The 26041-nt window shown below is 39.6% G+C and overlaps 3 protein-coding genes and 1 pseudogene across 11 annotated transcripts; all 4 read right to left on the bottom strand.

Annotated features, from left to right (window-relative positions):
* Positions 1-1550: 1550 nt before the first annotated feature.
* On the bottom strand, positions 1551-5466 carry LOC104440994 (protein yippee-like At5g53940). 2 transcript variants are annotated; one of them, XM_039311127.1, is made up of 5 exons: positions 4258-5466; positions 3913-3947; positions 2633-2738; positions 2121-2176; positions 1551-2040 (listed from the first exon to the last, which is right to left on the bottom strand). In XM_039311127.1, the coding sequence occupies exons 1-5, from the start codon at positions 4300-4302 to the stop codon at positions 1848-1850; spliced, it is 435 nt and encodes a 144-aa protein (XP_039167061.1). In that variant the 5' UTR covers positions 4303-5466; the 3' UTR covers positions 1551-1847. The 2 variants fall into 2 exon arrangements, with proteins under 2 accessions (XP_039167061.1, XP_010052286.2); XM_010053984.3 differs by having other exon boundaries at positions 5166-5462.
* A 1971-nt stretch (positions 5467-7437) lies between these two features.
* On the bottom strand, positions 7438-24524 carry LOC104440992 (protein NUCLEAR FUSION DEFECTIVE 6, mitochondrial). Of its 8 annotated transcripts, XR_005550613.1 has the most exons (5): positions 24267-24524; positions 24006-24127; positions 23049-23090; positions 22499-22549; positions 21378-21791 (listed from the first exon to the last, which is right to left on the bottom strand). XR_005550613.1 is itself a non-coding variant. In XM_010053979.3 (4 exons), exons 1-3 carry the CDS (start codon positions 24434-24436, stop codon positions 23071-23073), a joined length of 312 nt encoding a protein of 103 aa, XP_010052281.2. In that variant the 5' UTR covers positions 24437-24524; the 3' UTR covers positions 21378-21791; positions 23049-23070. The 8 variants fall into 8 exon arrangements, 6 of the variants coding, with proteins under 6 accessions (XP_039167592.1, XP_010052281.2, XP_010052280.2 ...); XR_724830.3 differs by lacking the exon at positions 23049-23090 and having other exon boundaries at positions 22449-22549; XM_010053979.3 differs by lacking the exon at positions 22499-22549.
* On the bottom strand, positions 8467-11808 carry LOC104440993 (protein yippee-like At5g53940). The gene is made up of 5 exons (XM_039311659.1): positions 11420-11808; positions 10084-10192; positions 9570-9625; positions 9355-9488; positions 8467-8862 (listed from the first exon to the last, which is right to left on the bottom strand). Exons 2-5 carry the CDS (start codon positions 10141-10143, stop codon positions 8843-8845), a joined length of 270 nt encoding a protein of 89 aa, XP_039167593.1. The 5' UTR covers positions 10144-10192; positions 11420-11808; the 3' UTR covers positions 8467-8842.
* Positions 15838-19039, bottom strand: LOC108958334 (annotated as a pseudogene).
* Positions 24525-26041: the final 1517 nt, after the last annotated feature.

Here is a 26041-nt window from a genome sequence, read left to right as displayed (position 1 = left end):
TAAAGCAAGATTAGTGGTAAAATGGTTCACTCAGACTTATGAAATTGACTATCAAGAGACTTTTGCCCTAGTTGCCAAGATAAATTTTGTTTGGATTTTACTATCTTTGGCTACTATTCTTAATTGGCCCTTACTCCAATTAGACGTGAAGAATGCATTCTTGAATGGTGACTTGGAGGAGGAAGTGTTTATGAATTTGCCATTAGGTTTTGCAGAAAATGAAGGCAAAGTCTACAGATTAAAAAAGTTGTTGTACGGACTTAAACAATCTCCAAGAGCGTGGTTTGAATAGTTTGAGAAGGTGGTTTAAAGGTTCGGCTATCATCAAAGTCAAGGGGATCTCGCACTATTCTATAAACACTCAAAGGAAGGTAAGTGTGCCATTTTAATTGTCTATGTTGATGATATAATACTAATTGGTGATGAGTTGAGTTGGAAAACTTGCGAAAGAAGTTGGCTGAGGAGTTTGGGGTTAAAGATTTGGGTGTCTTGAAATATTTCCTTAGAATAGAATGTGTGAGATTCAAGAAGGGCATATTTGTAAACCAACGCAAATATGTGCTTAATTTGCTTAAAGAAACAAGTTTATTAGGATGTAAAGCGGCAGAGACACCCGTGAAGCCAAATCTGAAACTTGAACTAGTTAAGGCTGAAGAAGTGATAGACTGAGAAATGTATCAAAGGCTTGTTGGTTGACTTATTTACTTATCTCACACTCGACCTAACATAGCTTTTGCTATAAGTATGGTGAGCCAGTTCATGCACTCATTAGGGCTAAGGCATTTTGAAGCAGTATATAAGATTCTACGCTACTTGAAGGGACATTTTGGTAAGGGTCTAATGTTTGAGAAATGTGGATGCCTGGAAATTGAGGTGTTCATCGATGCAGATTGGGCTGGAAGCATTATGGATAGGAGATTTATTTCAGGCTATTGCATATTTGTTAGTGGAAATTTATTTATTTGGAAGAGTAAAAAGTAGAATGTGACGGCAAGAAGCAGTGTTGAAGCAGAGTTTCGATCACTTGCACATGGTGTCTGCGAAGTTATGTGGATTAAAAGTATCTTGGATGAATTACAGATCTAGAGTTCCACACCAATGAAAGTGTATTACGATAATAAGGCTGCAATTGCAATTGCTCATAATCCCATGTTACATGAACAGACTTGATCGCGGACTGATTTGTATACTGTATATTCCAGTGACGAATGGGCAATTGACATTTTGACCAAGGGATTGCATATAAGGCAATTTGACCGTCTAGTGAGCAAGTTGTTTATGGAAGATATTCTCAAGCCACCTTAAGGGGGAGTGTTGGAATGTGTCGCTATTAATTTGTGTTAACTGTCATTGCAGTTAATTAGTGATAGTTGTATTTATTAGCTACCAACTATCTAAATAGGTTCTATTTCCAACTGAATTCCTGATGTATATAAATAGAGACATGCTGTATCTACAATGAACAACTAATACACACGTCAGTATTTTCAACTTTAGTTCCTATAGAAGATTTTATAACTTTTCTAACGAAGGGCATTCACATTATCTTGCACCAAATCACACACTATAATCTATAATTTAGAAACCACGACAGGCATATGTCAAATTCCAAATAACTTCTCCTAGAAACGTAATTTACCCCGTTCATATCGCCAATTCTAATTTGATCTGCGCCATAAGAAAACCATATTTACTCGCGAAAGGCGCTCACGCTACGATGACTACATATTTGCACTCTTGGAAAATATCCGTCTCTAACCCAAATATACCATAGGCTTCAAGTTGCTCTTGAGCAATTTTCTGGGCAGCATTCAACTACCTAATGAATGCGAAAATGCGATGACTTGCTATGCGTTCTCTCCGTCACTTGAACTGGGGTGGACTTCCAAACTGATATCATCCGTCAACTCCTCGTTCTCTCCGTTGCTCGAACTGGGGCGGAGCTCCGAACTGATATCATCCTCCTCGTTCTCTCTGTCGCTCAAACTGGGGTGGACTTCCAAACTGATATCATCTGCGACCCCCACCATGATCTTGCATCTGTGGATAGAGGCCTTGAGTGCAAATTAAAGATTTCACCGTTAATATGTGAACCTGCGAAAATCTGAACTGGAAGATACCTCTCGAGCATGAATTTCCCTTCCTTATACTCTTCTTTCTTGTCAAGTGCAGTAACCTGCAAAACATCACAAAAAGCCCTTCAACAATGATAGCGCAATATGAAATCACAGATGAATATGTTCCTAGCATAATGAGTCAGCTGATGTAGCTCATTCAGAATATTAAGCATGATAAGCAAACAACCTTTATACTATCGACCAATGACCGAACCGCTACATTCACACTTAGCTCTATCTGAAGAACTATGAGCAACAAATGGACAGAGATAAGGAACAACTATAAGATTGATAATAACCAGATTACACAGTGCTAACAAAAGGAGGGCAAAGATGCAATGAGAAAGCTTTTCCTCTAGAGACGCCTATTGGCAAGGATGCCAAATGTACGCACAGATGCGCCTGCAATAATATTAGCCAATAGCTATTGGGAATATTGACAGAGATCGATCAAGTCGTCTTATTTGATATGATTCTCCCGATGGGATGATCAAAGAGAAAGAAATGGTACTTACATACTTCCAACCGAGGCATTGCCCACACCAGTGACAGAAAATATCTTTAACAATGATCCCTTCACGAGCCATCAATCTTTCCTCACCTCCAACTGTTATATTCACCCTGAATTTCCATGGGACACAGATAAGTAAACTTGAGATGTCATACAGAAACTAGCCAAAGAACCAATGGACAATTATACCCAACACAGATAGCAGTAAGCTCTCAAGTCAACTGGGCACAATAATTTTCACAAAACAGCAAGAGAAATCTCCATCTAACATTTTTGTGAAAACTCACGATGCTCAACCAGAGATATTTCTAGACACCACTGATGCATGAGAGCGCACATGCGCACGCATGCACACGCACACATGCAAACATGTATATATGCAGTTAATCTTATCTGTGGTGTTCTTATTAATGTGATTCTGGGTGATCATTGTAATTCAGTATTCACGCTACCTGCGGGAGTGCCCAAAGACATCTTGTCCAGAAAATTCAGACATGCATACATGCCCACATGCACATAGCACATATCCACAACTCCATACGTCATCTCTTATAAAAGAAGAAAAACAACCACCCATAAACTTTAAAGGGTTTCGAAATTTTGGCAGTCTTCCTTTTCATCTAACACATAAAGCGCTGACATTGTCCACAGGTCGGACAGCAGTCTTTCTAAAGCAGCCTTTTTATTTCATGAGTTAAAAAGGCTGTCATGGAATGTGGCCCTAACAGTTGGAAGTAACAACTTTCAGTTCGTCCAATGGTCAAGAGTCTAATTAGAAAAAGAGAGGGCGAGAAAAGATAACCTTCACTGTCCAAGAATGACTTATCAACAGCTCCACTTTCTTTGTTTGTCCCTTTGTTTGCATGTTCTCAATACATGCTTTAGATTCTCTATCCTCACATGGATATAGGTACCGTTTCTTCATTCCCCAAGGTGAGACATGTGAGATGTTAAGGTCTTAGAGACTCTTTCTAAGTGGGGCCTCTTGTTAATCTACATCACTTCAGTGCCTTTAAATCAGCACTCCACATCTACTTAAGAGTTTGACCTTTCAATTACAAAATCATCACTGTGAATTAGCTTTATCATAAAGTTAAAGCCTCTCCTGCCATAAACATGACATACAAAAAGAACCGAAAATTTGAAAAATTCTCAGTAGAACTTTTGGTTGGTAAACCAATACGTGGGGTTATATGAACAGAGCACAAGACACTGCTTATGGACGAAGGAGTAACAAAATCACGGACACAATGAAGTCAATGCAGAATATTGCAATGAACTTACACATTAATGAAAAGGAATGGCCTTCCCTGGTGGCACTGTAGATACCAATGGAGCAAAGTTAGGGACAAAATACTGAAGAGAATCACAGATAAGGTACACCAAAGCTAAATTATATAACAGAATATAAAAAATGGGATTTCTCTTAGTTGTGGAAGTCAACCAAAAATATAATCTCATGTATCTTAGGTTTCAAGAGAATCAAGCATGCATTTTTTCAGGGCAGGATCTTCTTTATACCGATGGCAAGAATGGACTACGAACTGAAAGAAAATCATAAAAGCATGTTGTGCCATTTTAATTTTTGTAAATATCTTTCTGCAAAAAGATTGTTTTAGATGCACAAACATGGATCTTGAGGGGTAACTGCTTGAAGTAGGCATGTCCTTCCATTCAGCAATACCCATACAGGATTGGCATCCCCCTTAAAACTTCTGCATCAACCAAATACAAGTGCCAGATATTTGTCCACATGACCATGCCATTTTCCTATCGACCCTGTGTTAATTTGAAGATTACTACTGTTGTTCTCTCACTTTAAAGGCCTTCACCAAAAAGTGACGTGAAAAACTCGCCCAAGTGTTTTTTGCATGAATAATAACTTCATGCACTTAGACATCTCCTCACTGTTTAACAGTGAACATTGTTATCATTATATTCTATCTTCATATATATGCTTCATTGTCCAGATCACACAGCCCAATTTTTCGACTTCATAGGCTGCAAATCAAATCCTAGTTTCATCCTCAACAAAGGGTTTAACCAAGGATCCTTCACTACAAGTGAGAAGTTGACTGGTGATAAATTAGAGAGAGAACACAAATAGTATATAAAGTTAAGAAGCATCTTCACTCTCGACCCGCCATGTCTACTACAGCATTGGCCGGCTAACCACCATGCCACTAGCTTCCGGATTAAAATAGAACCAATTGGCAAAGAAACTGGACCTAAAGTACCCCAGTTCGCCTGCCAGCCCACCACTCGAGCACAACCGACCGATCCAACAGACCAAAGAAACCAACAATCCACGACAAACCATCAGGCATTTCCCCCAAATTCCATCTATTTGGGTACCTTTAGCAACCCCTCCTCTTCATTTAGTTCAAGAACTTCCACAAATGGTGAGTACCCATTGCGTTTGAAGCAAACTCACGCCGAACCCTCCATCGGAACCAATCAGATCATGACCAAGCTACCTTAAAAGCTCCCCCTTTTTCTTCACCCTATCCGACTGGAGAATCAAAGAAATCATGCACCTCGGCGACCCAATCGTCAGCAAGAACAAGAGGCCTGTTGCAGGAACTGCATCCGTAGGCTCTGCCTTTCAATTTGACTAGAAACGGTCTCCCCATTGCACTCTGCCTCCGCCCGCTGCTGCCGCTTCTCCTTCTTCTGGCCTTTCGTGCTTGGACAGGAACCCCGCGATGGCAGGCATAATCCCGCCGCCGCCTCAACGCCTACATTCTTGGGGGAAGAAACGGTGGTCGTGTGGAGCGCCGGTTTTTGTCAAGCAGTTGTCCTGAAATCGCCAGCCTGTGGCAGCCGGATCTTAGTAATTTTGGGAATTTTTTTTTTTTGGGACCAAATTTTGTGAAAGTTAAGGAACGGAAAATTTGTTATAAATATATCACTTTAAGAATTTTTCTGATGTTAAAATTAATTTGAGATAAATATCTCATTAATGTATTAATTTGAATTTTTTGGAAATTTGAAAATTAATTTGGATATATACATTATGAGTGTATGGAGTTTTTGATGGTGTTATCACTAAAGAAAAAAAAAAAATCCAATTTGGCTTTTGATGTGATAACATGAAATTAGTCCTCACGGTTTTCTTTTCATGTTTGCACGATTTCTCATGATTTTCTTTTCATGTTTGCACAATTCGAAATGATGGAGTTGGGTCAATTGAAAGTGGAGAATAAACATAACCAACTGATGAAAAATTAGTGTCATCATTTGATCATAAAATCAATATCTAATTTTGTTAATGTGAAAAGGGCAGTTTTCTTTTGATACTTCTGTAATAACTCCAAGAATCTAAATTCCACTTATACTGACGTCATTGTATTTGCCAAATCAAAATTAAGATAATCATGAAAGTAAATGTTTTCCTTGCTTATTATATAATTATACCCTCATGCATCTCCAATTCTAAAGTGACTTGTTCATTTTATTCCGTAATAAGCAGAAGATAAGATTCATCATTCATAAATGCTATGTAATCGGAAAGCGCTTTTTATTGGACATAATTGAGAAATAAAAGGTCTTATAGGAAAAAAAAACAAATGAAAAAAAATGGTATCGTAACATCTTTTCATGAAATGCACTTCTGTAAAATGGCCTTCTCTCTCCTCTTTCTCTTCCATGTATCGTAACATCTTTTCATTTATTTTATCTTATGAAATGGCCAGCAATGCTAAACGTTGGGAGTGGGATGATGAAAGATAAACCATTTAGAGTAGGAATCAGCATATATTTTCTATCTCACTTGAGCACCCAAACAAGTGTATTGCCCATCCATTGAGATGACTGCCATCTAGAGAGCCACTTTTTACTGCAAGTTCAAAAAGTACCAATCGCTTCCGCAACGTTCTCTACCGTCGTATCTTCAATTCCTTTTAGTGCAACTCAACTTTCTTTCAACAAAAACCAAAACCTCCATAGATAACGACAGTCATGCACCGGTGATGGTGAAGCCAAAAGAACAACTAAGAGCAAGTAGAAAAGGTACAGTCCATGGATGGACCAATAATCGAATTCTATCTGCAAGTTGAAAAGGAAAATCTGGTACAATCTAGGGGTGTGCATGGTCTGGGCGGGCGGTTCCCGACCTAGAACCTAAATCGCCCGCTAAGGACCGGTTAGAAAAATTGGAACCGAGATCCACCGTTTGTGTGGGATCCACCCGGAACCGGACTGCCGGTCCGGTCCGGTTCCGAGGTGGATCCATGGAACCGATCTTGACGTGAAATTTTTTAGTTTTCAACGTAAAACGGTCGCGAAACAATTTTGGTTTCCCGGACCACCGGTCCAGTCCGGTTCCCAAGTTTTGAGCTCTAAAATTCCAAGTTCCAATCTCCAAAAACTAAAACAATAATTAATAGATGAATGCTCAACATTAAATAACAGTCAACTACACGTGAATGAGGAAGAGGAGGAGGAGCGGTGGCGGCATGGATGCTCGGCGAGGAATCGAAGACGAAGAGAAGAGATTGAGAAAGAAACAGAGAGAGAATTGAAGATTGAGGAAGAAACCGGAAGAGATGAGACACGAATTAGGGCTTTGTAACTTTCATTTAGTATTTTTTTTATTATTATAAATAGGTACCGGTCCGGTCCGGGTGGGCGGGCGTGATTCCGCCCACGGAACCGGGAACCGGACCGGTTCCCTCAAGAACCGCCGGTTCCGGGCGGTTCCGGTCCGGTTCCGGGCGGTCCGGGCAGTTCCTGGGTATTTTGCACACCCCTAGTACAATCCATGAACAAGGCCAACATGCCTCAAGCAGGTCTAACAACGTCCATTGAATAGGTGGTGGCGAGCATTTCTTGGACCAACAACAAACAATCATCCATCTACAAGCCAAAAACCACAGGTGCTTAATTGATGGCACTCTGGAATTTCAGCTATTCATAATAAAACGAACTTGAGAAAATGCGAAAGCAAGGCATTAGAACAACTTGCAGAATAAGCATCCCGGGAAAAAAGCAAAAGAAAAATTGCAGGACATCAACATATTGCAATAGACAGAAGAGCCTAATGAGAAAGACAGGCAACATCTCGAGCTGCTTAAGTTGGGCTGCAAATGAAAAGTGCAGAGACTCACTTCACAGCCCAAAAGGGTAGACACGGTATTGACCACGGTAAGAACTGAACTTAGACGGGCAACATCTCGAGCTGCTTAGGTTGGGCTGGAAATGAAAAGTGCAGAGGCTCACTTCGCAGCCCAAAAGGGTAGACACGGTATTGACCACGGTAAGAACTGAACTTAAACACCAGTACTTTAAGTGCATTACTTTCTGAACTTTCTCAAAAGTTATAAACCAAACAATGGCTCACTCAAAGGAATCCAGCAAATGTGGCCAGAACAAAACCTGAATCCAATAATAGGCATTCCCAGAAAAAATAAAAAAAAATTAAAGGATACAGCGCTGACATGTCCACCGTAAGCAGAAAATGTTACTTTAGATAATTCCAAACATTAAGATGCCACTATTTGGAAAAGAAAGCACCCAATGCCATCGCCAGATATAAGAAACCAATCAATGACAAAAAGCTTGAGCCATCAATCACAAACTCTTAGAAATGTACTCTCGCAATTCATTGTTAATGGACTCTTCATGTCTTACAAACAGTGAGAAAATTGTCTAAAGCTCTAGGTCAAACTCCAGTTCTCCACCTAACCCACGCACAAACCCTCCCATAGTCAAAGATGAGCACTTTTTATCATATATTCGCAAAAACAATCTAAGGAAGTGAAATAAGAGCTTTACGAGAAACAATATAAAGATAGCATTGCATAATTTGTATATCAGCTTAAAAGGTAATGCAGAACAGACGTAACTCCGATCCAATAGAAGCGTTCTGGTCAATATGAAGACAAAACTCACATTAACTGTAGAAAATGATTAAAACAGCCCTCTCAGATGATGATATAGAGTGAGAGTTGGTTCTAAACATTACATCTGAAACAGGTGTGCTCTAGGTAATGAAAAGCAATACAAGTGTGACGGCTCCAAGGATGCATATTAAGTTTCCCAAATTAAAAGTTGTGCCACTTTCATCAATGGTCAACATCTGACGGCTTTCTACATGGATCTTGGCAATCCAATTCTATCCAGTAGACAAAGTAACACAGAACTTAAAATACTAACATCAAATGAATGCTCTTAAAGAACGGTCCAAATTACTTGAAAATTGTTCGCCCCATCTTCATCTAGTCTTCTCTTGCCCTACAAAAGGAGAAAATAGAATGCATTCCCTTACTCAGAGAGAGAGAGAGAGTGGATCCATGAAAACATTGACATTAACCCCTAGTGACTTCTCCAAAATCAAGGATAGTTATTTAACTTTTGAAGCTTCAAAATAACCTTTCAGATGCTTGGCTCACAGTATTTTATCTCTGAAAAAGCATATCAAAGGACATTAGCTCCTATAGAAGATTTTATAACTTTTCTAAGGGCATTCACATTATCTTGCACCATATCCCACACTATAGTCTACATCTTAGAGACACGATAAGGATATGTCAAATTCCAATTAAAACTAATTTCCCATTCATACTGCCAATTCTAATTCGAAACGTTATTTAATTTACCCTACATATCTGCACTCTTGGAAAATATCCGTCTCTAACCCGATATGGCATAAGCTTCAAACTGCTCTCGAACAAATTTCTGGGCAGCATTCAACTACTTAATGAATGAGAAAATGAGACAACTTGCCATGCATTCTCTCCATCGTTTGAACTGAGGTGGACTTCCAAACTGCTATTATCTGCAACCTCCTCGCTCTCTCCATTGCTTGAAATGGCGTGGGCTTCCAAAAATCCTGTTCGCCCTCCTCCATGATTTTTGATCTGCAGATAGAGGCAGTGAGCGCAAATTAGAAAATTTCATGGTTAGCATGTGAAACTCCAATAATCTGAACCACAAGATACCTTATGAGAATGAATTTCCCTTCCTTGTACTTTTGGTTTTTGTTATGTGCAGCAACCTGCAACAGGTCACAAACAGCCCTTCAACAATGATAGTGCAATATGCAATCACGGATGAATACTCCCTTAGGACAATGAGTCAGCTTGTATGGTTCATTCAGAATATTAAGCACAACAAGCAAACAACCTTTATACTATTGACCAACCACTGAAGCGCTACATTTGCACTTAGCTCTATCTGAAGAACTATGAGCAACAAATGGACAGCTATAAGGAACAACTATGAAATTGATAAAAACCAGATTACACATTGCTAACAAAATGAGGGCAAAGATGCAATGAGACAGCTTTTCCTCTACAAGACGCCCTTTTGGCAAGAAAGCCAAATATACGCCCAGATGCGCCTGCAATAATATTATCCGATAGCTATTGGGTATATTGACAGGGATCGATCAAGTCGCCTTATATGATATGATTCTCCTGATGGGATGATCAAAGAGAAAGAAATGGTACTTACATACTTCCAACCAAGGCTTTGCACACAGCAGGAACAGCAAATATCTTGAACAGTGTGCATACCAGTAGTCAACAGTCTTTCCTCTTCAGCTTCAAATGTTATATTCACCCTGAATTTCCATGGGACACAGATAAGTAAACTTGAGATGTCATACAGAAACTAGCCAAAGAACCAATGGACAATTATGCCCAACACAGATAGCAATAAGCTCTCAAGTCAACTGAGCACAATAATTTTCACAAAACAGCAAGAAAAATCTCGGTCTAACATTTTCGTAAAAGCTCACAGTGATCAACTGGAGATATTTCTGGACACCACAGATGCATGAGAGCGTGCACAAGCATGCGCGCATGCGCACACATGCAAACATGCATATATGCAGTTAATCTTGTCCGTGGCATTATTATTAATGTGATTCTGGGTGATCATTGTAATTACAGCTGTAGACCAAGAAAGCTGAAAGTTTTCACTTTACCTGTGGAAGTGCCCACAGTCATCTTGTCTGGAAAATTCAGACATGCATACATGCCCACATAGCACATATCCACAGCTCCATACATGATCACTTAAAGATGAAAAAAAAAACAACCAACCGTAAACTTTAAAGGGTTTTGAAATTTTGGCAGTCTTCCCTTTCATCTAATACATGGAGCGCTGACACTCTCCACAGGTTGGACAGCAGTCTTTCTAAAACAGCCTTTTTATTTCATGAGTCAAATTCACATGCAATCCCACACTCCTGTAGACAAGAGGAGCTGTCATGGAATATGGTTCTTGACAGTTGGAAGTAACAACTTCAAGTTTGTCCAATAGTCAAGAGTCTAATAAGAAAAAGACAGGGTGAGAAAAGATAACCCTCACTGTGCAAGAACACCTTATCAACAGCTCCACTTTCTTTTTCGTCCCTCTATTTGCATGTTCTCAATACATGTTTTAGATTCTCGATCCGCACATGAATATAGGTACCGTTTCTTCATTCCCCAAGGTGAGACATGTGAGATGTTAAGGTCTTAGAGACTCTTTCTAAGTGGGGCCTCTTGTTAATCTATGTCACTTTAGTGCCTTTAAATCAGCACTCTACATCTACTTAAGAGTATGACCTTTCAATTACAAAATCATCACTGTAAATTAGCTTTATCATAGAGTCAAAGCCTCTCCCGCCATAAACATGATATACATTGCAAGGAAAAAAGAACCAAAAATATGAAAAATTCTCAGTAGAACTTTGGGATGGTGAAAAGTATGTGGGGTTATATGAACAGAGCACATTAAGGACGAAGGAGTAACAAAATCATCGACACAATGAAGTCAAAGTTGAATATTGCAATGAACTTACACATTTCTGAAAAAGAATGCCTTTCCCTCATGGCAAAGCAAAGGACTATAGATACCAATGGAGCAAAGTTAGGGACAAATATTGAAGAGAATCACAGATAAGGTACATCAAAGCTAAATTATATAACAGAAAATGAAAAACGGGATTTCTCTCAGTCGTAGTAGAAGACATCCAAAAATATAATCCCATGTATCTTAGGTTTGAAGAGAATCATGCATGCATATTTTCAGTGCAGACTGATGGCAAGAATGGACTATGAACTGAAAGAAAATCTTAAAAACATGTTGTGCCATTTTCATTTTTGTAAATATCTTTCTGCAAACAGATTGTTTTAGATGCACAAATATGGATCTTGAGTGGTAACTATTTGAGGCAGGCATGTCTTTCTATTCAGCAATACCCATACAGGATTGGCATTCCTGCTAGAACTTCTGCATCAACCAATACAAGCACCTATAGCATATGAACAGATATTTGTCCAGATGATCATGCCATTTTCCTGTCAACCCAATGTTAATTTGAAATTTACTACTGTTGTTCTCTTAGTTTAAAGGCCTTCACCAAAAAGTGACATGAGAAACTTGCCAGAGCGTTTTTTGCGTGAATAATAATTTCATGCGCTTAGACATCTATTCATTGTTTAACAGTGAACATTGTTATCATTATGTTCTATCTTCATATATATGCGTCATTGTCCAGATCACACAGCCCAATTTTTTCGACTTCCTAGGCTGCAAATCAAATCCTAGTTTCATCCTCAACCAAGGTTTTAAACCAAGGATCCTTCACTACAAGTGAGATGTTGAACACTGATAAATAAGAGAAGGAACAGAAATAGTATATAAAGTTAAGAAGCATCTTCATTCTCGACCTGCCATGTCTAGTACAGCATTGGCTGGCTAAGATCCATACCACTGGCTTCCGGATTAAAACAGAATCAATTGGCATGGAAACTGGACCTAAAGTATCCTGGTTTGGCCTGCCAGCCACCACAGTGGAATTTTACATTGGAGATGACTCTACCTCCGGCACTCCCATCATAATTAGAATATCCGGAGCACAACCCACCAATCCAACAGCCCAAAGAAACCAACAATCCACAACAAACCATCAGGCCTTTCCCCTAAATTCCATCTATTTGGGTAACTTTAGCGACCCCTCCTCTCCATTCAGTTCAAGAACTTCCACAAAATCGCAAGAACCCATTGCGTTTGAAGCAAACTTACACCGAACCCTCCATCGGAATCGATCAGATCATGACCAGACTACCTCAAAGACTCCCCCTTTTCCTCACCCACTTCGACTAGAGAATCAAAGAAATCACGCACCTTATAGAGCAGATCGTCAGTAAGAGCAACAGGGTTTTGCAGAACCCGCATAGGTAAGCTTTGCCTGCCAATTCAACCACGAACAATCTCCCCATTGCGCTCTGGCCTCCGCCCGCCGCCGCCGCTTCTTCTACGTCTTCTTCCGGCCTTGCGTGCTTCGACCGGAAGCCCTCGACGACAGGGCTAATTCCGCCGCCGCGTAACCATTCGTCTGGGAAGAAACGTGATCGTGTGGCGCTGGTTTTACCGTTTTAGTAAGCAATTGTAATTTATAATTATGGATTATATTTTGTTAATTCATTAAAAATAGCAAATTAATAGGACCAAAGGAATAATATCATTAAATATGCCAAACTGATACATGCATAATATATCTATTCCACCGGCCCAAAATATGAAAAATACATTTATTCTGAACCAATTATGACATTATAAAAAATTTCAAATTATATCCCATGACATATTTACAGTAGAATTAATATCACAAAAGATCTAAAATCGATATCACTCTTTCACAAATCTATCATCTTCATTAAATTATTGATGTAGATAAATACGTGACAAGCAACTTGATGTGAAAATACAGCATAAATGGAACAATGTCATTGTGATCCAAATAAAATGAGCTGATGTCGATGAAATTAGGGTGAAATTGAATATGCTTCTCTCCACCGAATCACTGAAATCTTATGGCAAAATGGGGACGAATTAGGGATTTTAGCAAGTTTCGGAAATGTTAGGAAGCTCTTCTCTGGAAGGGTGCAGGAGATGGAAGGAATGGAGAGGAGCTGTTTTCTGTGGGCATCAAGAGGGTGCTCGACGGAGAGAACGTGGGGGATAATCTGCGAGGCTTCATAGGTTCTTTGCGAATGAACAAGTGTCTTTTAGAACTCGGCATTTTCCATGGTAGACTTTCTGAAGAGATGTGTTGCCAACCATCTGAATGTTCGCCCAGACATGGTTAAGTTCATCAATCTTTCCAAAAATATCTTTTTATTGTAGGATTGAGATGCATCAAACAAGCTTGAATTTGTAAAATGAAGGCATTTCTAAGAGCCATTTATGTTGAACTTTTAAGTCGAATCCATGTCAGATGAGTCACTTGTTGTGTGTATTCATGCTAGCAATTTGACCGAATGTTGGATAAAAGCTACTGGAAAGTTACCCAAAAATCCTAAATTTATAGTAGTTTTGTTAATTTATTCTTATTTTTTTAATTTGATTAATTTAGTCTGAATAAACCTTTTGTCAATTTACCAATTGAGTCATTCAAACTAATTTTAATTGAAAATCACTAATTTGGATACCAGTAGTCTTAAGCAGTATAATTGGCACTAACATTGATAATTTTTGTATTTCTATAATTTTTTTTTTTTCAATTGTATTGATGAGGGTCATTAGAGACCCTTATTGGCTGCAAAGGCCTTGCTCATGGTTGGTGAGGGCCACAAGGCCCTCGTCAAGTCTAGGGCCCTCACTCGCGGTCAACAAAGTCACAATGACCTTGCCCAAGGTCACCAACAACCCTTATTGGCTACAAAGAAAATAAAAACTGAAAATTAAGAAATTAAAAAAAAAAATTGTTCACATTAGCACCGCCAGTGTTACATGGGACGATTAACATCTACATTAGTGGCTAGAAAAGACTTAATTGATAGATTGTCAAAATGTATATGATTAAATTTGCTAAAATAAAAAGATTTATGATTGAACTGATATAAATGCAATATATCTAAGACTTTTTCAATAATTTTCTCCAAAGCTAATGAATGGTAAATTTGTCATGTTCGTATCACTTTAGGAATTTTTTTTGACATAAAAATTAGTTCGAGATAGATGTTTCTAATGTACCAATTTAGAAATTTTTTATAACATGAAAATTAGTTTGGGCAAATGCATCATGAGTTTATGAGATTTTTGGTGGTGTCACAAAAAAGAAAATATATATATATACCCAACTCGGCCTTTGATTTAGTAGCATGAAATCAGTTCTCATGATTTTCTTTTCATGTTAGCATGATTCGCAGTGATGGAGCTGGGTCAAGTGAAAGTAGAAAATAAACATAACCAAGTAATAAAAAATTAGTGTCGTAATATGATCATAAAATCAACATCACATTTGTAAATGTAAAAAGGGGCAGTTTTCTTTTGATATTTTTCCTGTAGTAACTCCAAGAATCCAAATTCCACTTAGATGAATACTGACGTAATTGTGTTTGCTAAACCAAAATTAAGACAAATCATGGAAGTAAATGCTTTTCCTTGCTTATTAATATGATTATAACCTCATGCATCTCCAATTCTAAAGTCAGTAACTTGTTCATTTCATTCCGTAAGCACGAGATATTCATCATTCATAATTGCTATGTAATCAAGATGTGCTTTTTATGGGATAGAATTGAGAAATAAAAGGTCTATCGAAAAACAAAAACATGGACGGCAGGAAATTTCCTTCTGTATCGTAATACTTTTTTCATGAAATGCATTCATCTAAGGGCGTGCATGTTTTATTTACTGTTCCCTAACAGAAAATAAAAAAAAAAATGTTTATGTTCCTAAATAATTTTTAATAAAAAACGCGTTTGCAAACTTGTTTGTTTCGGAAATAAAAAATGAACAGAAACACGTTTGGTAAGTGCGCATGGAAAAACACTTCTTTTTTGTTCACTGGAACGAAACAAAAAAAAGTGTTTACATTAAACAGGTTTCGAACAAAAGAACGCGTTTGGTAAGTGTAAAAAAACTGTTCTTGGAATAAAAAAACAGAAACATGTTTGGTAATCGAAAAATCAATTTCTGTTCCTAAAATAGAAAAAAACAGAAACACGTTTGGTAAAACGACAAAAAATTTCTGTTTTATTTTTTATTTTTTATTTTTAAAATTTTTTAATAAAGTTTAAAATTGATATTGAATTCTAATTCTTATGAAATGCTCATTAATTTTATTTTGTTCATGGTTAGTGAAGACAAACATTTTTAGCATGATCATATAGCATATTTCGTAGAATACGGATGAACTGTGCTCTAAGACTGCAAACTCAATGAAGTTCACTGCTTGCAATCAAAATAATCGAACCTTTACAATTTTTATTTTCATAACATGCTTGTTTTCTACATAATTATTTCAACCTTAAAGGGAATACAGAACAGAAAGCAGTCCAGTACATGAAAAATTCAACTGCCTGCTCTTTCAACACTAAGAGAGGAAACACTACAGAACCTATTTACAGCAATTCAAAAGGTAAATTTTGCCTAAAGACTTTTCACAGCCAAAACTTTCCCCACCCTCCTTTTTACAGTTTTGAGATATTCCTACAGCGTCAAGAAGTTAATACTTCTTCAGCGTGTTCCTCAGCCGAATGAAGCACCAAGTTTTAGCCAGGGTCCTGTACTTCCTCCAGCCGCCAAAGTATCTTCCTATCACTTTTTTGTAGGAAGGCCTTTGCTGAACCAAACTCCAGTATTTGGCCATGTTTGGCCTGCTGTTTATATACTCGTCTTCCAAATTCAAGAGTGCCAAACGAGCTAGCACCGGAATGAACATTACGTCTGCCATGCTGAACTCTTCCCCTGCAATGTAAGCCGTCTTGCTCAACCTGTCTGCCATGCTGAACTCTTCCCCTGCAATATAAGTCTTGCTCAAACTGTCCTCAATTTCATCGAGAAGTCTGATTAGATGTTCCTTGCTCCGCCTTACAACCTCTGGGTCTCTCAGCTTCTCTTCGGTGTGATATGCCTCTTTTAGCTTGCGGTGGTAGGAACTTGCCAGGTCAGGTGACTCGGCCATCCGAGCAATCAAGACTCTCCTAAAAAACTTGGACACTGCTTGCCGATACTTCTCAGGGACGTGGGATAATGTGAAAACTTTGGATTCCACTCCTGTATTTTATGCATCCATTGAATGACCTCATCACTGCTGAAGGCGATGCTATCATTATTAACAGAGACAACTGCAATTCTCTCTATATACCTGTAAATTTCTAAAGCATTATAAACTTCCACAAAAGAAGAGAATGAAGACAGACAGACAGAATAAATCTGCAAAGAATATGGTACATAATAGAGCACAATACCCCATCCTGTCAACAGATACATTCAGTTACTCAGAAATCCAGAAATACTTTTATTTGGCATACTTAGCTAGAGAAGCTGATATTTCTCATTATCACATGCCAAAACAGTTGAAAATTAGATCAAACAAACATCCGTCATAACCATATCAAAAGAAGAACAAGTATGCTGTAAGAATAGGATGAGACTTACCGAATGATTTCAATAGTATTAAAGATGACATGCGAACCATTCTGGAAAACGGGGAGTTTTGCAGTCGGGTTCATTTTGAAGAAGGAAGGCCTCAAATTTTTTCCTGTTATCGGATTCATATGGAAGGATGTGTAATCAATGCCCTTCTCTTCCAAAGCCAGCCTTACCTTTTGGCTGTCCAATGAATATGGGTGATGATACAGTTGCATGATTCTAATTGCTTTCCTTTATTGACTTCAATTATGAAGCACAAGCTTCACACAAAATCAAGAGGCCTGCTGCAAGTCAAATTGAAACAATTACATAGCCAAAGAGGAGGTTTAATTAGCAGTTAGCATGATTCAAAAGTACAACTTTTCTACCAATATTAACACACGTCACTCGTTTGAGATTGCAAGTTTGACAACCATCACCCTCTCGAGATAAGACTAAGGTTTTGCTAATCTAAAAGGTCCACTCTATACTGTGATGAAACATAGTCAAAATCAAAAGAGAAACTAGAGGCTTCAAAAAACTTCTTGGCATCCCCAACGAATTAATACACAAGCATTGAAGAACATTTATTGACATACCCATTTTGAGTAAAAGAAGAATCTCTAGCATATCTTAGTCTGTGGCCATCAGCAATTACCTCCCCAAGGAAACAAACCAGACAGCAGTTCAGACAAACGTCAACAGTGAAACCCATTCAACAATCCTCCTTTCAGCACCCAATCTCCAATATAGTCACTTAGTCAGGTTAGGCCTCACACGATGTACGGTTCCACAAAAACCCAAAAAAAGCGCTGAACTGAGACGCCATCTTATGTAAAAGCTCCAAAACCAAAGGTTCATTTTCCAGCAGGAAAGCATTTAAATTTTGCAGACAGTAAGATTAGAATAAAGGAAGTATTCCCGATTCAGTTAACAAATACACACAACGAACTCACACCACCTCCTGTCGTGCTTAGAACAGTATTGACGGTTCAAGAAAGGGGCAAAACGGGTCCTGCCACTTCTAATTCGGCCATCAATACAGCAAGGAATTCCAACGAAGAACTTCACGAGGCGATCAAGAACGATCTAGACCACACGGTCGAAAGAGGTTCGACTGACCGGATGACATGCAGAACCAGAACCGCCACGCCCCCCACTCCAACACTCCAACCCCAACTCAAGACCCGCTGAAGTCAACGCGCGCAAGCACGATCAAGTTCACAACAAGAGCCCGCAGTGCAGCGACCAAATTGACCAGGGAATCAAACTAAAACGGAAACAGCACGCAGCAACGACGAGAGAACCAAACGAAGAAGGACGGCCAAGTGTCGAGCGCGATCGAGACAGATGGGGTGGTCGGACGGAACCTTACCCAGAAAGCGTCGACACTTCTAGAGATAACTTCGACTTTTGCTTCCCACAACAGACAACAGAAAACTACAAGAACCAAGACGAATACTAGTAAACTCCAGGAGTTGTTATAAGGACAACACTTTTAAGCCTTCGTTACCGTTCAAAGTCACCTGTTACGGCACAACCCACCTAAATTTTTCAATGGACAATCTTCTGCAGGCACGCGAGGTTTTGCTACACGAACCAAGATGAAGAATTCCATCACTTACCGAGAGGGTATCCACCCAGAGCTGAGAGACGAACCCCAAGCCAAGAGCAGATTCGATGCTGATCACTTGCTTCGCCACCATGCTCGATCGCCTCATCACCTGTCGCCCACCCCTCGCCCTCAATTTACTCTCCGATTCCTCTTCGCTCCTCAACGCGACGCCGGCATCGCCGCCGTCGCCGCTTAGGAGCACCTCCTCCTCTTCCACACCGGACCGCGCCGGCTTTTCGGCGCCCAAGTTTCCGCCTTCCGCCGCATCACTCCCGCCGCTCCCACTTCCCTCCCTCGATCCCGCGCCGCCGCCTCGGTCCGTCTCCGAGCTGCGCCGCCGCATCACTGGAGCTGCTGCTCGAGCGAAGGGGGTGCTCGAGCAGCTGCAAATCGAGCTGCAGCTCGAGCTCGCTCTCGAGCGAGCGTTGCTCCCCCTTCGGCGCGGCAGATCTGGGCGAGCAACGCTCGCTCGAGGCTCGAGCGAGCCGTCCCAGATCTGTCGCGCCGAAGGGGGAGCAACGCTGACCGGAGAAGGAGCGCCGAAGGGGGAGCAACGCTGACCGGAGGAGGAGCGCCGAAGGGGGAGCAACGCTTACCGGAGAAGGAGGAGCACCGGAAACGTACCTGGAGTCGCCGGAGTGAGGAGTCGCCGGAGAGTCAGCCGAGTGGGAGCCGCCGGAGAGATGGGAGAGACGCCGGAAAAGGAAGAACGAAGCTTCAGCCGACGAGAGGAGCGACGAGCACGCACGAAGGAGAAGAGTTCGTCGCCTTTGTTCCGATTTTGTTCTTTTGTTTCTTTGGTTTTTGTTCTTTTGTTCCGTCGAAGAAGTGTTTCTTTTCAAAAGAAACAACTTTTTTGTTTCTTTTTTCTGTTTCTATTTCGTTCCAGAAACAAAAAATAAAAAAGAAAAAAACGCAACCAAACGCGTTTCTGTTCCTTTTTTGTTAAGGGAACACTTTCCGTACAGAAGTGTGCCGGAAACACTTCTTTGGAGTGTTTCCATGCACGCCCTAAATTTTATTCTTTTTTTTTTTGTTTCTTTTAATTTTTAATAATTTTATTTTATTTTTAATTTTTCCTTTCTTTTTATTTTTTTTAGCGGCCTCGCCCGACCACGGCGACGCTCACCGCCCCCGGCGAGCTCGGGCTCGCCCGGTCGGCGAGGTCGAGTGTCGCCGGCCCGGCGAGGCCGGGCCTCACCCACGCACAGGCCGAGCCTCGCCATGGTGAAGCGAGCTCGGGCTCGCCCGTTCGACGAGGTCGAGTGTCGCGGCCCCGGCGAGGCTTGGCCTCACCCACGCACAGCGAGGCCGAGCCTCGCCTTGGCATGGGCCGGGCGAGCTCGCCCGGCCAAGGCGAGGCTCGGCCTCGCCGGGGGCGGCGAGGTCACCGGCCCTCGGCAATGGTCGCCCAGGCCATGGCCGAGGCCGGCGATCGGCGAAAGAAAAAAAGAAAAAAAAAGAAGAAAAAAGAAGAAGAGAGAAAAAAAGAAACGTTTCTTCAAAATTGTTTAACACAAGAAGTAAGTTTTTTTTTTTCTTTTATTTGTTCTTTTTGTGTTCCGGAATAAAAGAACAAAAAAACAAAAAGTGTTCCCAGAAACACTTTTAGGAACGTTTCCGTATAGCCCCTAATTCTCTCTCTGTTTTTTTTTTTTTTTTTTTCGATACTTCTTGTATAGACTTACTCCCTCTCCTTTGTCTTCCATGGCTGGCTGGCTGGCTCCCTCACTCTCTAATTTTTATTTTATTTTAGGGTTAATACCTTGAAAAACCTCAAACTGGTACAACTGTGACAAATTTACCCAAAACTATTTTTTTAACCACCCAAAACCCCAAACTGATATACATTTGACAAATTTACCCTAAACTGGTACACTTGTGACAAATTTATCCTCTGTCGCTTTTAGTTAAATTTTCTTGTTAAATTATAAAGTTAAATAACACGTGACAATTGACCGATATATCAATTTGGGATTTTACACTCTGTTTGTCATAGTTTATAATTTTTGTGATTTTTGTAGTATTAATATAATTTTTCTGAGGGTATATTAGTCACAAATTTACCGGTTTGGGGTTTTTTTGGTCGAATAAATTAGTTTGAGATAAATTTGTCATAAATGTATCAATTTAGGGTTTTTTATAATTAGTCGGGGTAAATTTGTCATATGTATACCAGTTTGGGGTTTTTCATGATCAAAAAAATAATTTGGGGTAAATTTATCACAAGTGTACCAGTTTGGGGTTTTTTAAAGTATTAACCCTTTATTTTATTTGATGGCCTAATACCCTAAAAGACACCACTATTGACCATAATTTTGTTTTATCTTCTGGAAAAACACCTATTTTCGGTCAGTACTAACATGCGGAAAATTCAATGATGCCCTTAAAGTTACGACATGTCATTTTGCATGTACACCACTCTCTTTCTCTGTCGATAGAAAATATATTCCAAAAACACTCCTAAAGAGGTTGCCCTATATGTTCATTTCTATCTCGTACACGATCGAAACTCTGGAAAATTGTTAGTCTCGTGGTCCGATGTTCAAGTAAGTGCATGGAGACCGACCAAAAAAAAAAAGTATATGCATGGAGGGAGAACTCGAAAGAGGAATGTTCCCACGGAACCTGATTCTTATCGCAAATCCTCTTAGATAAGAATTGGACAAGCTGCAGTAAGTTGATCTCACTATAAAAGCTAGCAATGCTAAACCTAGGGAGTGGGATGACGAGAGATAAACTATTTAAAGTAGGAATCAGCATATCTTTTCCTTCTCACTAGATCACCCAAAGAAGTTTTACTGCCCATCCATCGAGATGAATGCTATTTAGAGGGCCAACACTTTTCACTGCAAGGTCAAGAAGTACCAGCCGCTTCAGCAACGTTATCTATCGTTGGCATCTTAGATTCCCTTTAATGCAACTCAACATTCTTACAAAAAAAAAAAAAAAAAAGCCTTCATAGATGCCAGCGGTCGTGCACTGGTGATGGTGAAGCCAAAAGAACAACTAAGAGCCAGTAAAAAAGGTACAGTCCATGGATGGACCAATAATCGAATTCTATCTGCAAGTTGAAAAGGAAAATCCTGGCACAATCCATGAACAAGACCGAGATGCCTCAAGCAGGTCTAACAATGTCCATTGAGTAGATGGGGGCAAGCATTTCTTCGACCAACAAGAAACAATCATCCATCTACAAGCCAAAAACCAAAAGTGCTTAATTGATGGCACTCTGAAATTTCAGCTATTCAAAAAGAAAGGAACTAGAGAATTTCCAAAGGCAAGACATCCAAAAAGCTTGCAGAACAGTCATCCCTGGGAAAATGCAAAAGAAAAACCATAGGACATCGACACATTCACTAGACAAAAGGGCCTAAGGAGAAAGATGGGCAACTTCCTAGTCGCATAAGTTGGGCTGCAAATGAAAAGTGCGGAGGCTCACCTTCACAGCCCAGAAGGGTAAATACAGTATCGACCGTCACAAGTACTGAACTGAACACCAGTACTTTAAGTGCATTACTTTCTGAACGCTCTCAAAAGTTTTAAACAAACAATGGCTCAGTCAACAAAATCCAGGAGATCTGGCCAGAACAAAATCCTGAATCCAATATTAGGCATTCCCAAAGGGGAAAAAAAAACAAAATTAAGGGCAAAGCACTGACATGTCCACTATAAACAGAAAATGTTGCTTTAGATGATTCCAATTATTAAAACGCCACCATTTGGAAAAAGAAAGCACCCCATGCCATCACCAGAAATATCAAACCAATCGATGACGAAAAGCATGAGCCATTAATCACAAAGAATTGTACTCAAACAAATCATTGTTAATGGACTCTTCATGTCTTACAAACAGTGAGAAAATTGTCTATAGCTCTAGATCAATCTCCAGTTCTCCACCTGAACCACGCACGAACCCTCCCAATAGTCATCACAAATCATCATTGCAATCTGAGTCAAAGATGAGTACTTTTTATCATTACTTTCACAAAAACAATCTAAGGAAGTGAAAAAAAAGGTTCATGAGAAACAATATAAAGATAGCGTTGCATAATTTGTATATCAGCTTAAAAAGTGATGCAGAGCAGACATTACTCAGATCCAGTAGGGACACTAGGGTCAATATGAAGGTAAAACTCAGATTAACTGTGTGGAAAATGACTAAAACGGCCCTCTTAAATGATAATATAGAGAGCGAGTTGGTTCTAACCATTACATCTAAACAGGTGTGTACTAAGCAAACAAAAGCAATACAAGTGTAATGGCTTCAACGATGCATGGTAAGTTCCCCAAATTAAAAGATGCGCCCATTGTCATCAATGGTTAACATCTAACAGCTTTCTACATGGACATTGGCAAAGTTAGCCAATTCTATCCAGTAGACAAACTAACACAGAACTTAAAAAATACTAACATCAAATGAATGCTCTTAAAGAATGGTCCAAATTACTTGATAATAGTTCACCCCATCTTCATCTAGTCTTCTCTTGCCCTACAAAAGGAGAAAACATGAATGCAATTCCCTTACTCAGAGAGAAAGAGAGAGAGGATCCATGAAAACATTGACATTAACCCCTAGTGACTTGTCCAAAATCACGAATAGTTATTTAACTTTTGAAGCTCCAAACTAACCTTTCAGATGCTTTGCTCACGGTATTTTATCTCTTAAAAAGCATATTGAAGGACATCAGTTCCTATAGAAGATTTTATATCTTTCTAATGAAGGGCATTCACATTATCTTGCACCAAATCATACACTATACCTTAGAGACCATGATAAGCAAGTGTCAAATTCCAGATACCTTTTCCTGCCACAACTGCTTCCTTGTGCAAATTAGACACAAGAGATTGTGGCAAATATTAACCCCAATGGTTACTGACCATTTCGCATCAATTCTTATAAACCCATTTTGCGTGAATTCTTTGTAATTTGCTATAATTACTCATATTTAGGTTTTGCAAACTTCATTGCTCAAGACTCAAGTAAACTATGGCAGCATTATCTCCAGCTCCCTCATCTGAATCAACATTAGATTTTTATTTGTGGGAAAGAAAAATAAGAGAAACACAAAACCAGCACTTAGCCACAACATCTTCTACTTTATTGCAATCAACAAGCTAATAGGCATTCAAATCAATGGATGTTTGCGGTGCTTCCAAGAAGACGGGTCGTCTCCCAGAAAGCCAGAGTTCTAATGTAGCATTCAGTAACCCTCAAAGGCAGAACCTAGTTGGATCTAAAACTTGAAAATTTGAAAAGCTCATTTTCAACGACAGCCCATTTATATATTTAAGATATACAAACCTACCAAGCAACTAAACTTACATCTTGCGCGGTGAACAACGAATTTATGCACACAAGAAATTCCAGAACAGACGAACAAGAAGCAACTATTGTAGCAATTACCTTCAGGAGTCCAGCCGGATGCGTGGCGCGAGACGGAGAGCATGGAAGTGAGCAACGCGGAAGCAGTGGCGGTGTGATAAGGGAGCACCGATTCCAAGCAGCTGCTCATCTCCACCGGGGACCTTCACATAGGACGAGCTCATCGACAGTCAGTCAACACAAGGAAAAAGAAAAAAAAGCAAGAATCGCGAACAAGAGTGCATAAGTAATCGAAGGGATCAGTAAGACACGCGTTCGTTAACTGCTTCTCCCATTTTCGACCTGAAGATGCGATGCGACATGGGCTTCTGCGCCGGGATGCGGAACGGCGACCGCGCCGGCCTGGGTTTTAGGCCGGCGGCGGCAGACCTCGCGGCGGAGGCGGAGGCGGAGGTCCGGAGGGACGGGGAACGGAGGACGGACCGCGCGGCGGCGGCGGCGGCGGCGGACATGGCTATCGAGCGGTGGCGGAAGGAGAAGGGAGGGGGTTTTTGGAGCCTTCGCTCTTCCGGGGTTTTAGGTGTTGAGCTTGGGGGGATTTCGGCTGAGCTAGTTCTTTTTCTCTTTTTTAATTTTGAAATAATGCCGATGCATTTTTTCCCCAGAAAGTAAAATCCCTTCCTCTAATATTTTTTTTTTTCCTTCAAAATGGTCCGATAATTTTTTAAGGGGATATGTTCACTAGCCTAAGGATGCGTTCGTAACAGGAAAAACATTTTTGAAGAAAATATTTTTCTCATTGTTCAAAGCATTTGATTCACTTAGAGTAATGAGTCAACGGAAAATATTTTTCTAATAAATGAAAATATTATCCTACCAAAACTTAAATTAAGAAAAACGATTTTCCCTTTCAAAGAACTAAAATATATTTTGTAAAATGTTTTTCTAACCTTAGGTTATTCTTGGTTAATGAAAAGTTTACTCTTATAACATAATTTTCCTTAAAAAAATTGAATTTCTAAAATTTTTGAATTATTATTATTATTTCTTTTCTTTTCTCCTTCTTCCCCCTTCCTCCATTGATCGTGAGCCTCGGCAACTACTAGCAACTTGACAAATGGCCAAGACACAAGCCAACAAGCTCGAGGCTTGGTCAATCCAGGCAAGCTCGAGCTCACTAACCTGAGCTCTGTCGAGGCCAGCAAGCTTATGACTTAGTCAATGCTAGAGAGCTTGTCAAATCCAAGTGAGCTCAAAGCTTCGCTAAGACTGGCAAGCTTGAGCTCGCGGCTTGCCCAACCTTGATGAGGCAAAGTTTGCCTGTGCCATCGTCGATCGATAGAGGCGAGAGAAGGGAGAAAAGAAAATGAAAGAAAAGGAAAAGAGAGAAAAAGAACATTAAGAAATAATAAAAATTCGATTTTTGAAAATATAATATAAAAATACTTAAAAATTCAAACTTTTTAAGAAATAAAAAATTCGAACTTTTTTTGTTTGAAATAAAGTCATGAAATTGAAATTATTTTCCAATAATATCTAAACATTAGAATACATTTTCGGTTATATATTATCGAACAAAGGAAAACTAACCGAAAAATGTTCTATAAGAAATCATTTTCCTAGATCATTGAGTTTTTCATGAAATAAATGTATCATACACTTGTCACGAAAGTACAATTGAGTCCTAAAACTTGCAAAAATTCAATTGAATACTAAATCTTATTAAATTGGTGCAATTGAACCCTCGTGTTAACTCCATCAAACTTAGCCGGTAGAAAATGCCGACGTGGCCTTTTCAAAAAAAAAAAAATTTCTCTCTCCTACATGGCTAAAATGATGTCATTTTGATATAAATATGATATTTAATACTATATCTATTTAAATTAAATAAAAAATAAGTCATATGCGTGTATGTAACATATGCATGATATTTACAATGCTATGCGACTCGAATTGTGCATGAAGTGGCTCCTCGGCCTTGATTTCATTCATTAAAAAATACTTCTTGACTGCATCAGCGTTTACAGGTTTAGGCAATTCATTGCCATCCATTTTAACCAAAATCATAACACCTCCAGGAAGAATCTTCTTAATGACCTATGGCCCTTTGTAGTTCA

The sequence above is a fragment of the Eucalyptus grandis genome, chromosome 4 (genome assembly GCF_016545825.1).
Source record: "Eucalyptus grandis isolate ANBG69807.140 chromosome 4, ASM1654582v1, whole genome shotgun sequence".
Classification (NCBI taxonomy): domain Eukaryota; kingdom Viridiplantae; phylum Streptophyta; class Magnoliopsida; order Myrtales; family Myrtaceae; genus Eucalyptus; species Eucalyptus grandis.
The sequence above is the reverse complement of the archived record's forward strand: the minus strand, read 5'-3'. Positions and strand labels throughout refer to the sequence as shown.

What these genes read in the sequence shown, in the direction of transcription:
- LOC104440993 (XM_039311659.1), bottom strand. Translation starts at nt 10,143, where the DNA reads ATGCACACTGTTCAAGATATTTGCTGTTCCTGCTGTGTGCAAAGCCTT. An exon ending in GGGAAATTCATTCTCATAAG is followed by an intron (nt 9,489 to 9,569) that starts GTATCTTGTGGT and finishes CTCTATCTGCAG; the next exon opens with ATCAAAAATCATGGAGGAGG. An exon ending in AACGATGGAGAGAATGCATG is followed by an intron (nt 8,863 to 9,354) that starts GCAAGTTGTCTC and finishes CTCCTTTTGTAG; the next exon opens with GGCAAGAGAAGACTAGATGA.
- LOC104440994 (XM_010053984.3), bottom strand. Translation starts at nt 5,261, where the DNA reads ATGGGGAGACCGTTTCTAGTCAAATTGAAAGGCAGAGCCTACGGATGC. An exon ending in CCATTCCTTTTCATTAATGT is followed by an intron (nt 2,739 to 3,912) that starts GTAAGTTCATTG and finishes ATGGAAATTCAG; the next exon opens with GGTGAATATAACAGTTGGAG. An exon ending in AATGCCTCGGTTGGAAGTAT is followed by an intron (nt 2,177 to 2,632) that starts GTAAGTACCATT and finishes GATGTTTTGCAG; the next exon opens with GTTACTGCACTTGACAAGAA.
- LOC104440992 (XM_010053979.3), bottom strand. Translation starts at nt 24,436, where the DNA reads ATGTCCGCCGCCGCCGCCGCCGCCGCGCGGTCCGTCCTCCGTTCCCCG. An exon ending in ATGTCGCATCGCATCTTCAG is followed by an intron (nt 24,128 to 24,266) that starts GTCGAAAATGGG and finishes TCCTATGTGAAG; the next exon opens with GTCCCCGGTGGAGATGAGCA. An exon ending in ATCCGGCTGGACTCCTGAAG is followed by an intron (nt 23,091 to 24,005) that starts GTAATTGCTACA and finishes CTCCTTTTGTAG; the next exon opens with GGCAAGAGAAGACTAGATGA.